At 55.3% G+C, this 12,500-nt stretch overlaps 2 protein-coding genes across 2 annotated transcripts in view; both read left to right on the forward strand.

The window, feature by feature from the left end:
- LOC144689994 (uncharacterized) overlaps positions 1-8,462 on the forward strand; it is an 18,189-nt gene extending 9,727 nt beyond the window's left edge. The window contains exons 8-10 of the mRNA XM_078557532.1: positions 343-365; positions 3,797-4,136; positions 8,404-8,462. Coding sequence (XP_078413658.1) covers positions 343-365; positions 3,797-4,136; positions 8,404-8,462 — 422 coding nt within the window. The remainder of the gene's footprint in view (positions 1-342; positions 366-3,796; positions 4,137-8,403) is intronic.
- A 1,870-nt stretch (positions 8,463-10,332) lies between these two features.
- The window catches only part of LOC144689995 (uncharacterized), a 149,512-nt gene continuing 147,344 nt past the window's right edge, over positions 10,333-12,500 (forward strand). The window contains exons 1-3 of the mRNA XM_078557533.1: positions 10,333-10,355; positions 11,772-12,040; positions 12,192-12,500. The exon at positions 12,192-12,500 is cut by the window's right edge and continues 279 nt beyond it. Of these exons, the coding sequence (XP_078413659.1) occupies positions 10,333-10,355; positions 11,772-12,040; positions 12,192-12,500 (601 nt within the window). The remainder of the gene's footprint in view (positions 10,356-11,771; positions 12,041-12,191) is intronic.

Raw genomic sequence — 12,500 nt, forward strand, 5'->3', positions numbered from 1 at the left:
CAAGAGCAGCAGCAAGAGCAGCAGCACCAGCAGCACCAGCAGCAGCAGCAACACCAGTAGCAACAGCAGCAGTATCAGTAGCAGCAACAGCACCAGCAGCAGCAGCACAAGCAGCAACAGCAGCAACACCAGCAGCACCAGAAACAGCAGCAGCAACAGCAGCATCAACACCAGCACCAGCAATAGCAGAAGCAACAGCAACAACACCAGCAACGGCAGCACCATCAGCAGCTGCAACAACACCAGCAGCAGCAACACCAGCAGCAGCAACAGCAGCAACAGTAGCAGCAGCACTAGCAGCAGCAGCACTAGCAGCAGCAACACCAGCAACCACAACAACAGCAGCACCAGCATCATCATCAGCAGCAGCAGCAGCAGCAGTAGAAGCTATAGCAACAGCAACAGCAGGAGCAACAGGAGCAGCACCAGCAGCAGCAGCAGCAGCAGCACCAGCAACACCAGCAGCCACAGCAGCAGCAAAAACAGCAGCACGAGCACCAACAGAACCAACAGCAGAAACACCAGCGCCAGCAACGCCAGCAACAGCTGCAACAACAACAGCAACAGCACCAGCAGCAGCAGCAACAGCAGCAGCAGCAGCACCAGCAGCAACAGCAGCAGCAGCACTAGCAGCAGCAACACCAGCAGCGGCAACAGCAGCAGCAGCAACAGCAGCAGCAGCACCAACAGCACCAGCAGCAGCATCAGCAACAGCAGCAGCAACAGCAGCAGCAACAGCAGCAGCAGCACCAACAGCACCAGCAGCAGCAGCATCAGCAACAGCAGCAGCAACAGCAGCAACAGCTGCAGCAGCAACGGCAACAGCAACAGCACCAGCAACAGCAGCAGCACCAGCAGCAGCAGCAACACCAGCAGCAACAGCAGCAGAAGCAGCAATAGCAGCAACACGAGCAACAGCAGCACCAACAGCAGCAGCAAGAACACTAGCAGCAGCAACACCAGCAGCAACACCAGCAACAGCAGCACCAACAGCAGCAACACCAGCAACACCAGCAACAGCAGCACCAACAGCAGCAACACCAGCAACAGCAGCACCAACAGCAGAAACACCAGCAGCAGCAACAGCAGCAGCAGCACTAGCAGCAGCAACACCAGCAGCAGCAACAGCAGCAGCAGCACCAACTGCACCAGCAGCAGCAGCATCAGCAACAGCAGCAGCAACAGAAACAGCACCAACAGCAAAAGAAGCAGCAACAGCAGCAGCAGCAGTAACAGCAACACCAGCACCAACAGCACCAACAGCACCAGAAGCAACAGCAGTAGCAGCACCAGCAGCAACAGCAGTAGCAGCAGTACCAGCAACAGCAGCAACTACATGAGCAGCACCAGCAGCAACAGAAGCAGCACTAGCACCAGCAACAGCAGCAGCAGCAGCAACATCAACAGCAGCAGCACCAGCACCAGCAGCAACAACAGGTGCAGTAGCAGCAAAGCTACAGCAACAGCAGGATCAATAGCACCAGCAGCAACAGCAGCAGCAGCACCAACACCTGCAACAACAGCAGCCCCAGCACCAGCAGCAGCAGCAACAGCAGCAGCAACAGCAGCAACACCAATAGCAGGAGCAGCACCAACCCCCGCAACAACAGCAACAGCACCAGCAGCAAAACCAGCAGCAGTAGAAACAGCAACAGCAGCAGCACCAGCACCAGAAACAGCAGCAGCAACAGCAAGAGCAGCAGCACCAGCCACCAGCAGCAGTAGCAGCAACATCACCATCAGTAGTAGCAGCAGCAGCAACACTAGCAGCTGCAACAGCAACAGCAGCAGCAACACCAGCAGCAACAGCAGAAACAGCACCAACACCAGCAGCAACAGCAGCAGCAGCCACAGCACCAGCAACAGCAGAAATAACAACAGCAGCAGCACTACCAACATCACCAGCAGCAGCACCAACACCAGCAGCAACAGCAGCAGCACCAGAAGCAGCAAAAGCAGCAGCAGCAACACCAACAGTAGCACCAGCATCAAAGCATCAGCAACAGCAACAGCACCAACAGCAAAAGAAGCAGCAACAGCAGCAGCAGTAACAGCAACAGCAGCACCAACAGCAGCAGCAACAGCAGCAAAAGCAACAGCACCAACAGCACCAGAAGCAGCAACAGCAGCAGCACCATCACCAGCAGCAGTAGCAGCAACACCACCAGTAGCAGCAACACCAGAAGCAATAGCAAGAGCAGCACCAGCAGCAGCAGCACCAGCAGCAGCAGCAACAGGAGCAGTAGCAGAAATATCTGCAGCAACACCAACAGTAGCAATGCCAGCAACAGCAGCACCAACAGCAACAGTAACAGCACCAGCAACAGCAGCAGCAGCAACAGCAGCAGCAACAGCAGCAAAAGTAACAGCACCAACAGCACCAGAAGCAGCAACAGCAGCAGCACCATCACCAGCAGCAGTAGCAGCAACACCACCAGCAGCAGCAACACCAGAAGCAATAGCAAGAGCAGCAGCAGCAGCAGCAGCACCAGCAGCAGCAGCAACAGGAGCAGTAGCAGAAATAGCTGCAGCAACACCAACAGTAGCAACGCCAGCAACAGCTGCAACAGCAACAGTAACAGCCCAGCACCAGCAGCAGCAGCAACAGCAGTAGCAACAGCAGCAACACCAATAGCAGGAGCAGCACCAACAGCAGCAACAACAGCAACAGCACCAGCAGCAACACCAGCAGCAGTAGAAACAGCAACAGCAGCAGCACCAGCACCAGCACCAGCAAAGCAACAGCAGCAGCAACAGCAAGAGCAGCAGCACCAGCCACCAGCAGCAGTAGCAGCAACAACACCATCAGTAGTAACAGCAGCAGCAACACTAGCAGCTGCAACAGCAACAGCAGCAGCAACACCAGCAGCAACAGCAGCAGCAGCACCAACACCAGCAGCAACAGCAGCAGCAGCCACAGCACCAGCAACAGCAGAAATAGCAACAGCAGCAGCAGCACCAACACCAGCAGCAACAGCAGCAGCAGCCACAGCACCAGCAACAGCAGAAATAGCAACAGCAGCAGCACTACCAACATCACCAGCAGCAGCACCAACACCAGCAGCAACACCAGCAGCACCAGCAGAAGCAGCAACAGCAACAGCACCAGCAACAGCAGCAGTACCAATAGCAGCAGCAACAGCAGCCGCAGCCACAGTGCAAGCAACAGTAACAGCAGCAGCAGCACCAACACCAGCAGCAGCACCAACACCAGCAACAATAGCAACAGCACCAGCAGCAACACCAGCAGCACCAGCGACAGCAGCAGCAACAGCAGCAGCATCATCAGCACCAGCCACAGCAGCAACAGCACCAGCAACAGCAGCAACAGCAGCAGCACCAGCAACAGCAGCAACAGCAGCAGCAACAATGCCAGCAGCAGTAACACCAGTAATAAGCAAGAGCAGCAGAAACATCAGCACCAGAGACAGCAGCAACAGCAACAGCAGCAGCTCCAGCAACACCAGCAACAGCAGCACCAAATTGAGCACCAGCCACAGCAGCAACAGCGACAGCAGCAGCAACAATGCCAGCAGCAGTAACACCAGCAGCAGCAACATCAGCAGCAGCAACAGCAGAAGCAGCAGCAACAGCAGCAACAGCAGCAGCAACAGCAGCAGCAGTACCAACAGCACCAGCAGCAGCAGCAGCCACCAGCAGCATCACCAACTGCAGCAGCAACAGCAGCCGCAGCAACACCAGCAGCAGCAGCAACTACAACAGCATCAGCAACAGCAGCAGCAGCAACACCAGCAGCAGCAGCAACTACAACAGCATCAGCAACAGCAGCAGCAACAACACCAGCAGCAGCAACAGCAGCAGCAGCACCAGCAGCAGCAACAGAAGCAACAGCAGCAGCAGCACCAGCAGCAGCAACAACAGCAACACTAGCAGCAGCAACAGCAGCAGTACCAACAACCGCTGCAACAACAACAGCAGCAGCACCTGCACCAACAGCACCAGCAGCAGCAACACCAGTGCCAGCAACGCCAGCAACAGCTGCAACAGCAACAGTAACAGCACCAGCAACACCAGCAACAGGAGCAGTAGCAGCAATAGCTACAGCAACAGCTGCAGCAGCAACTGCAACAGCAACAGCAGTAGCAGCAACACCAGCAACTACAGCAGCAGTATCAGTAGCAGCAGCAGCAGCCACAGCAGCAGCAACAACAGCAACAGCAGCAGCAACAGCAGCACAGCAACAACAGCAGCAGTAGCAGCAACACCAGCAACAACAGCAGCAGTATCAGTAGCAGCAGCACCGGCAGCAGCAGCCACAGCAGCAGCAACAACAGGAACAGCAGCAGCAACAGCAGCACACCAACAACAGCAGCAGCAGCAGCACAACAACAACAGCAGCAGCAGCAGCACCAACAACAGCAGCAGCAGCAGCACACGAACAACAGCAGCAGCACCAACAACAGCAGCAGCAGCACCAACACCAGCAACAACAGCAACAGCACCATCCGCAACACCAGCAGCACCAGCAGCAGCAAAAGCAGCAAATGCAGGAACACCAGCAACACCAGCGCCAACAGCACCACCAGTAGCAACACCAGCGCCAGCAACGCCAGCAACAGCTGCAACAGCAACAGTAACAGCACCAACAACATAAAAACAGGAGCAGTAGCAGCAATAGCTACAGCAACAGCAGGAGCAACAGCAGCAACTGCACCAGCAGCAACAGCAGCAGCAGCACCAACACCAGCAGCAACAGCATCAACAGCAGCCAAAGCACCAGCAGAAGCAGCAACAGCAACAGCAGCAGCAACAACAGCACACAAACAACACCACCAGCAGCAGCAACAAGACCAGCAGCAACAGCATCAACAGCAGCCAGAGCACCAGCAGCAGCAGCAACATCAACAGCAGCAGCAACAGCAGCACACGAACACCACCACCAGCAGCAGCAACAACACCAGCAACAACAGCTGCAGCAGCATTAGCAGCAATAGCAGCAGCAGCACTAGCAGCAGCAACACCAGCAGCAGCAACAGCAGCAGCAACACCAGCAGCAGCAACAGCAGCAACAGCAGCAGCAGCACTAGCAGCAGCAGCAGCAGCAGCAGCACTAACTGCAGCAACACCAACAGTAGCACCAGCATCAGCAGCATCAGCAACAGCAACAGCAACAGCAGCAACAGAAAAAGAAGCAGCAACAGCAGCAGCAGCAGTAACAGCAACAGCAGCACCAACAGCAGCAGCAACATCAGCAAAAGCAACAGCACCAGAAGCAGCAACAGCAGCAGAACCATCAACAGCAGCAGTAGCAGCAACACCACCAGCAGCAGCAACACCAGAAGCAATAGTAAGAGCAGCACCAGCAGCAGCAGCAGCAGCAACAGGAGCAGTAGCAGAAATAGCTGCAGCAACACCAACAGTAGCAACGCCAGCAACAGCTGCAACAGCAACAGTAACAGCACCAGCATCAGCAGCAACAGGAGCAGTAGCAGCAATAGCTACAGCAACAGCAGCAGCGGCACCAGCACCAACAGCAGCAGCAACACCAACACCAGCAGCAACAGCATCAACAGCAGCCACAGCACCAGCAGCAGCAGCAACAGCTATAGCAGCAGCAACAGCAGCACACCAACAGCAGCAGCCCCAGCAGCACCAACACCAACACCAGTAACAACAGCAGCAGCAGCAGTAGCAGCAACAGCAGAAGCAGCACTAGCAGCAGCAACACCAGCAACAGCAGCAGCACCAGAAGCAGCAAAAGCAGCAGCACCAGAAGCAGCAAAAGCAGCAGCAGCAGCACCAACAGCACCAGCAGCAGCAACAGCAACAGCACAAGCAACACCAGCAACACTAGCAGCAACAGCAGCAGTATCAGTAGCAGCAGCACCAGCAACACCAGCAGCAGCAAGAGCAGAAGCAGCAACAGCAGCAACAACAGCAACACCAGCAACAGCAGCACCAGCAGCAGCAGCAACAGGAGCAGTAGCAGAAATAGCTGCAGCAACACCAACAGCAGCAACGCCAGCAACTGCTGCAACAGCAACAGTAACAGCACCAGCAACACCAGCAACAGGAGCAGTAGCAGCAATAGCTACAGCAACAGCAGGAGCAACAGCAGCAGCTGCACCAGCAGCAACACCAGAAGCAATAGCAAGAGCAGCACCAGCAGCAACAGCATCAACAGCATCAGCAACAGCAACAGCACCAACAGCAAAAGAAGCACCAACAGCAGCAGCAGTAACAGCAACAGCAGCACCAACAGCAGCAGCAACAGCAGCAAAAGCAAAAGCACCAACAGCACCAGAAGCAGCAACAGCAGCAGCACCATCACCAGCAGCAGTAGCAGCAACACCATCAGCAGCAGCAACACCAGAAGCAATAGCAAGAGCAGCACCAGCAGCAGCAGCACCAGCAGCAGCAGCAACAGGAGCAGTAGCAGAAATAGCTGCAGCAACACCAACAGTAGCAAAGCCAGCAACAGCTGCAACAGCAACAGTAACAGCACCAGCAACAGCAGCAACAGGAGCAGTAGCAGCAATAGCTACAGCAACAGCAGGAGCAACAGCAGCAGCGGCACCAGCACCAACAGCAGCAGCAACACCAATACCAGCAGCAACAGCATCAACAGCAGCCACAGCACCAGCAGCAGCAGCAACAGCTACAGCAGCAGCAACAGCAGCACACCAACACCACCAGCAGCAGCAGCACCAACACCAACAGCAGTAACAACAGCAGCAGCTGCACTAGCAGCAACAACAGCAGCAGCCGCACTAGCAGCAGCAACACCATCAGCAGCAACACCAGCAACAGCAGCAGCACCAGAAGCAGCAAAAGCAGCAGCAGCAACACTAGCAGCAACAGCAGCAGTATCAGTAGCAGCAGCACCAGCACCAGCAACACCAGCAGCAGCAAGAGCAGAAGCAGCAACAGCAGCAATAACAGCAACACCAGCAACAGCAGCACCAGCAGCAGCAGCAACAGGAGCAGTAGCAGAAATAGCTGCAGCAACACCAACAGTAGCAACGCCAGCAACTGCTGCAACAGCAACAGTAACAGCACCAGCAACACCAGCAACAGGAGCAGTAGCAGCAATAGCTACAGCAACAGCAGGAGCAACAGCAGCAGCTGCACCAGCAGCAACACCAGAAGCAATAGCAAGAGCAGCACCAGCAGCAACAGCATCAACAGCATCAGCAACAGCAACAGCACCAACAGCAAAAGAAGCAGCAGCAGCAGTAACAGCAACAGCAGCAGCAGCAGTAACAGCAGCAGCAGCAGTAACAGCAACAGCAGCAGCAGCAGTAACAGCAACAGCAGCACCAACAGCAGCAGCAACAGCAGCAAAAGTAACAGCACCAACAGCACCAGAAGCAGCAACAGCAGCAGCACCATCACCAGCAGCAGTAGCAGCAACACCACCAGCAGCAGCAAGAAAAGAAGCAATAGCAAGAGCAGCACCAGCAGCAGCAGCATCAGCAGCAGCAGTAACAGGAGCAGTAGCAGAAATAGCTGCAGCAACACCAACAGTAGCAAAGCCAGCAACAGCTGCAAAAGCAACAGTAACAGCACCAGCAACAGCAGCAACAGGAGCAGTAGCAGCAATAGCTACAGCAACAGCAGAAGCAACAGCAGCAGCGGCACCAGCAGTAACAGCAACAGCAGCACCAGCAGCACCAACAGCAGCAACAGCACCAGAAGCAGCAACAACACTAGCAGTAGCAACACCAACAGCAGCAACAGCAAAAGCAGCACCAACAGCAGCAACAGCAGTAATAGCACCAACAGCAAAAGAAGCAGCATCAACAGCAGCAGCAGTAACAGTAACAGCAGCACCAACAGCAGCAACAGCACCAACAGCAACAGAAGGAACAACAGCAGCAGCAGCAGCACCAACATCACCAGCAGTAGCAGCAACAGGTGCAACAGCAGCAACAGCAGCACCAGCAGCTACAGCAGTAGCAGCAGTACCACCAACAGCAGCAACTACAGCAGCAGCACCTGCAGGAACAGCAGCAGCACTAGCACCAGCAACAGCAGCAGCAACAGCAAGAGCAGCAGCACCAGCAGGAACAGCAGCAGCACTAGTACCAGCAACACCAGAAGCAGCAGCAAGAGCAGCACCAGCATCAGCATCACCAGCAGCAGCAGCAGCAACAGGAGCAGTAGCAGCAATAGCCACAACAACAGTAGCAGCAGCACCAACACCTGCAGCAACAGCAGCACACCAACGCCACCAGCAGGAGCATCACCAACACCATCAACAACATCAACAGCACCAGCACTAGCAACAGCAGCAGCAACAGCAAGTGCAACAGCACCGGCCACCAGCAGCAGTAGCAGCAGCACCACCAGCAGTAGTAGCAGCAGCAGCAACAGGAGCAGTAGCTGCAATAGCCACAACAACAGCAGTAGCAACAGCAGCAGCAGCACCAACACCTGCAGCAACAGCAGCACACCAACGCCACCAGCAGGAGCATCACCAACACCATCAACAACAGTAACAGCAACAGCAGCAGCAACACCAGCAGCAACAGCAGCAGCAGCACCAAGACCAGCAGCAACACCAGCAGAAGCAGCAACAGCAACAGCAGCAGCATCAATAGCAGCAGCAACAGCAGCAGCAGCCACTGCATGAGCAACAGTAACAGCAGCAGCACCACCAACACCAGCAGCTGCAGCACCAACACCAGCAAAAATAGCAACAGCACCAGCAGCAACACAAGCAGCACCACCAGCAGCAAAAGCAGCATCAGAAGCAGCACCAGCAACACCAACAATAGCAGCAGCAACATCAGCAGCTGCCACAGCAGCAACAGCAATGGCACCAGCAACACCAGCAACAGCAGCTGCAACAACACCAGCAGCAGTAACACCAGAAGCAGCAACAGCAGCTGCACCAGTAACAGCAGCAGCAGCAACAGCAGCAGGTGCAGCAACAGGAGCAGCAGCACTAGCAGTAGCAACATCAGCAGCAGCAACAGCAGAAGCAGCAGCAACAGCAGCAACAGCAACAGCAACAGCAGCAGCAGCAACAGCAGCAGCAACAGCAGCAGCAACAGCAGCAGCAGTACCAACAGCACCAGCAGCAGCCACAAGTAGCAGCACCAACTGCAGCAGCAACAGCAGCAGCAGCAACAGCAGCATCAGCAACAGCAGCAGCAGCAACAACAGATGCAGCAACAGCAGCAGCAGCAACTACAACAGCAGCAGCAGGAGCAGCAGCACCAGCAGCAGCAACAGCAGCAAAAGCAAGAGCAACAGCACCGGCCACCAGCAGCAGTAGCAGCAAAACCACCAGCAGTAGTAGCAGCAGCAACTCTAGCAGCAGCTGCAACACCAGCAGCAACTGCACCAACACCAGCAGCAACAGCAGCAGCAGCAGCCAAAGCATGAGCAACAGCAGAAATAGCAACAGCAGCAGCACTACCAACATCACCAGCAGCAGCACCAACACCAGCAGCAACACCAGCAGAAGCAGCAACAGCAACAGCCCCAGCAACAGCAGTAACAATAGCAGAAGCAGCCACAGCACGAGAAACTGTAACAGCAGCAGCACCACCAACACCAGCAGCAGCAGCACCAACACCAGCAAAAATAGCAACTGCACCAGCAGCAACCCAAGCAGCAGCACCAGCAGCAAAAGCAGCAACAGCACCAGCACCAGCAAGAAAAGCAACAGCAGTAGCAACAGCAGCAGAAACATCAGCACCAGCCACAGCAGCAACAGCACCAGCAACAGCAGCAATAGCAGCCGCAACAATACCAGCAACAGTAACACTAGCAGCAGCAACAACAGCTGCACCAGTAACAGCAGCAGCAACAGCGGCAGGTGCAGCAACACGAGGAGCAGTACTAGCAGTAGCAACATCAGCAGCAGCAACAGCAGAAGCAGCAGCAACAGCAGCAACAGCAGCAGCAACAGCAGCAGCAGCAGCAGCAGTAACAACAGCATCAGCAGCAGCCACAAGCAGCAGCACCAACTGCAGCAGCAACAGCAGCAGCAGCAACAGCATCAGCAACAGCAGCAGCAGCAACAACAGCAGCAGCAGCAGCAGCATCAGCAGCAGCAGCAGCAACAGCAATAGCACCAACAGCAAAAGAAGCAGCATCAACAGCAGCAGCAGTAACAGTAACAGCAGCACCAACAGCAGCAACAGCACCAACAGCAACAGAAGGAACAACCGCTGCAGCAGCAGCACCAACATCACCAGCAGTAGCAGTAACAGGTGCAACAGCAGCAACAACAGCAGCAGCAGTAACACCAGCAGCAACAACAGCAGCTGCACCAATAACAGCAACAGCAGCAGCAACAGTAGGAGCAGCAACAGCAGCAGGAGCAGCAACAGTAGCAGCAGCACTAGCAGTAGCATCATGAGCAGCAGCAACAGCGGCAGGTGCAGCAACACGAGGAGCAGTACTAGCAGTAGCAACATCAGCAGCAGCAACAGCAGAAGCAGCAGCAACAGCAGCAACAGCAACAGCAACAGTAGCAGCAGCAACAGCAGCAACAGCAGCAGCAGTACCAACAGCATCAGCAGCAGCCACAAGCAGCAGCACCAACTGCAGCAGCAACAGCAGCAGCAGCAACAGCATCAGCAACAGCAGCAGCAGCAACAACAGCAGCAGCAGCAGCATCAGCAACAGCAGCAGCAACAGCAACAGCACCAACAGCAAAAGAAGCAGCATCAACAGCAGCAGCAGTAACAGTAACAGCAGCACCAACAGCAGGAACAGCACCAACAGCAACAGAAGGAACAACCGCAGCAGCAGCAGCACCAACATCACCAGCAGTAGCAGTAACAGGTGCAACAGCAGCAACAACAGCAGCAACAGCAGCAGCAACAACACCAGCAGCAGTAACACCAGAAGCAGCAACAGCAGCTGCACCAATAACAGCACCAGCAGCAGCCACAAGTAGCAGCACCAACTGCAGCAGCAACAGCAGCAGCAGCAACAGCAGCATCAGCAACAGCAGCAGCAGCAACAACAGATGCAGCAACAGCAGCAGCAGCAACTACAACAGCAGCAGCAGGAGCAGCAGCACCAGCAGCAGCAACAGCAGCAAAAGCAAGAGCAACAGCACCGGCCACCAGCAGCAGTAGCAGCAAAACCACCAGCAGTAGTAGCAGCAGCAACTCTAGCAGCAGCTGCAACACCAGCAGCAACTGCACCAACACCAGCAGCAATAGCAGCAGCAGCAGCCAAAGCACGAGCAACAGCAGAAATAGCAACAGCAGCAGCACTACCAACATCACCAGCAGCAGCACCAACACCAGCAGCAACACCAGCAGAAGCAGCAACAGCAACAGCCCCAGCAACAGCAGTAGCAATAGCAGCAGCAGCCACAGCACGAGAAACTGTAACAGCAGCAGCACCACCAACACCAGCAGCAGCAGCACCAACACCAGCAAACATAGCAACAGCAACAGCAGCAACACAAGCAGCACCACCAGCAGCAAAAGCAGCAACAGCATCAGCACCAGCAAGAAAAGCAACAGCAGCAGCAACAGCAGCAGAAACATCAGCACCAGCCACAGCAGCAACAGCACCAGCAACAGCAGCAATAGCAGCCGCAACAACACCAGCAGCAGTAACACCAGCAGCAGCAACAACAGCTGCACCAGTAACAGCATCAGCATCAGCGGCAGGTGCAGCAACACGAGGAGCAGTACTAGCAGTAGCAACATCAGCAGCAGCAACAGCAGAAGCAGCAGCAACAGCAGCAACAGCAACAGCAACAGCAGCAGCAGCAACAGCATCAGCAACAGCAGCAGCAGCAACAACAGCAGCAACAGCAACAGCACCAACAGCAAAAGAAGCAGCATCAACAGCAGCAGCTGTAACAGTAACAGCAGCACCAACAGCAGCAACAGCACCAACAGCAACAGAAGGAACAACCGCTGCAGCAGCAGCACCAACATCACCAGCAGTAGCAGTAACAGGTGCAACAGCAGCAACAACAGCAGCAGCAGTAACACCAGCAGCAACAACAGCAGCTGCACCAATAACAGCAACAGCAGCAGGAACAGTAGCAGCAGCAACAGCAGCAGGAGCAGCAACAGTAGCAGCAGCACTAGCAGTAGCATCATGAGCAGCAGCAACAGCGGCAGGCGCAGCAACACGAGGAGCAGTACTAGCAGTAGCAACATCAGCAGCAGCAACAGCAGAAGCAGCAGCAACAGCAGCAACAGCAGCAGCAACAGCAGCAGCAGTACCAACAGCATCAGCAGCAGCCACAAGCAGCAGCACCAACTGCAGCAGCAACAGCAGCAGCTGCACCGGCAGCAGGAGCAGCAACAGTAGCAGCAGCACTAGCAGTAGCATCATGAGCAGCAGCAACAGCAGCAGCAGTACCAACAGCACCAGCAGCAACAGCAACAGCAGCAACAGCAACAGCAGCATCAGCAGCAGCAGCAACAACAGCAGCAGCAGCAACTACAACAGCAGCAGCAACAGCAGCTGCACCAGTAACAGCAACAGCAGCAGCAACAGTAGCAGCAGCAACAGCAGCAGGAGCAGCAACAGCAGCAGCAGCACTA

The sequence above is a fragment of the Cetorhinus maximus genome, chromosome 14 (genome assembly GCF_964194155.1).
Source record: "Cetorhinus maximus chromosome 14, sCetMax3.hap1.1, whole genome shotgun sequence".
NCBI classification, from domain to species: domain Eukaryota; kingdom Metazoa; phylum Chordata; class Chondrichthyes; order Lamniformes; family Cetorhinidae; genus Cetorhinus; species Cetorhinus maximus.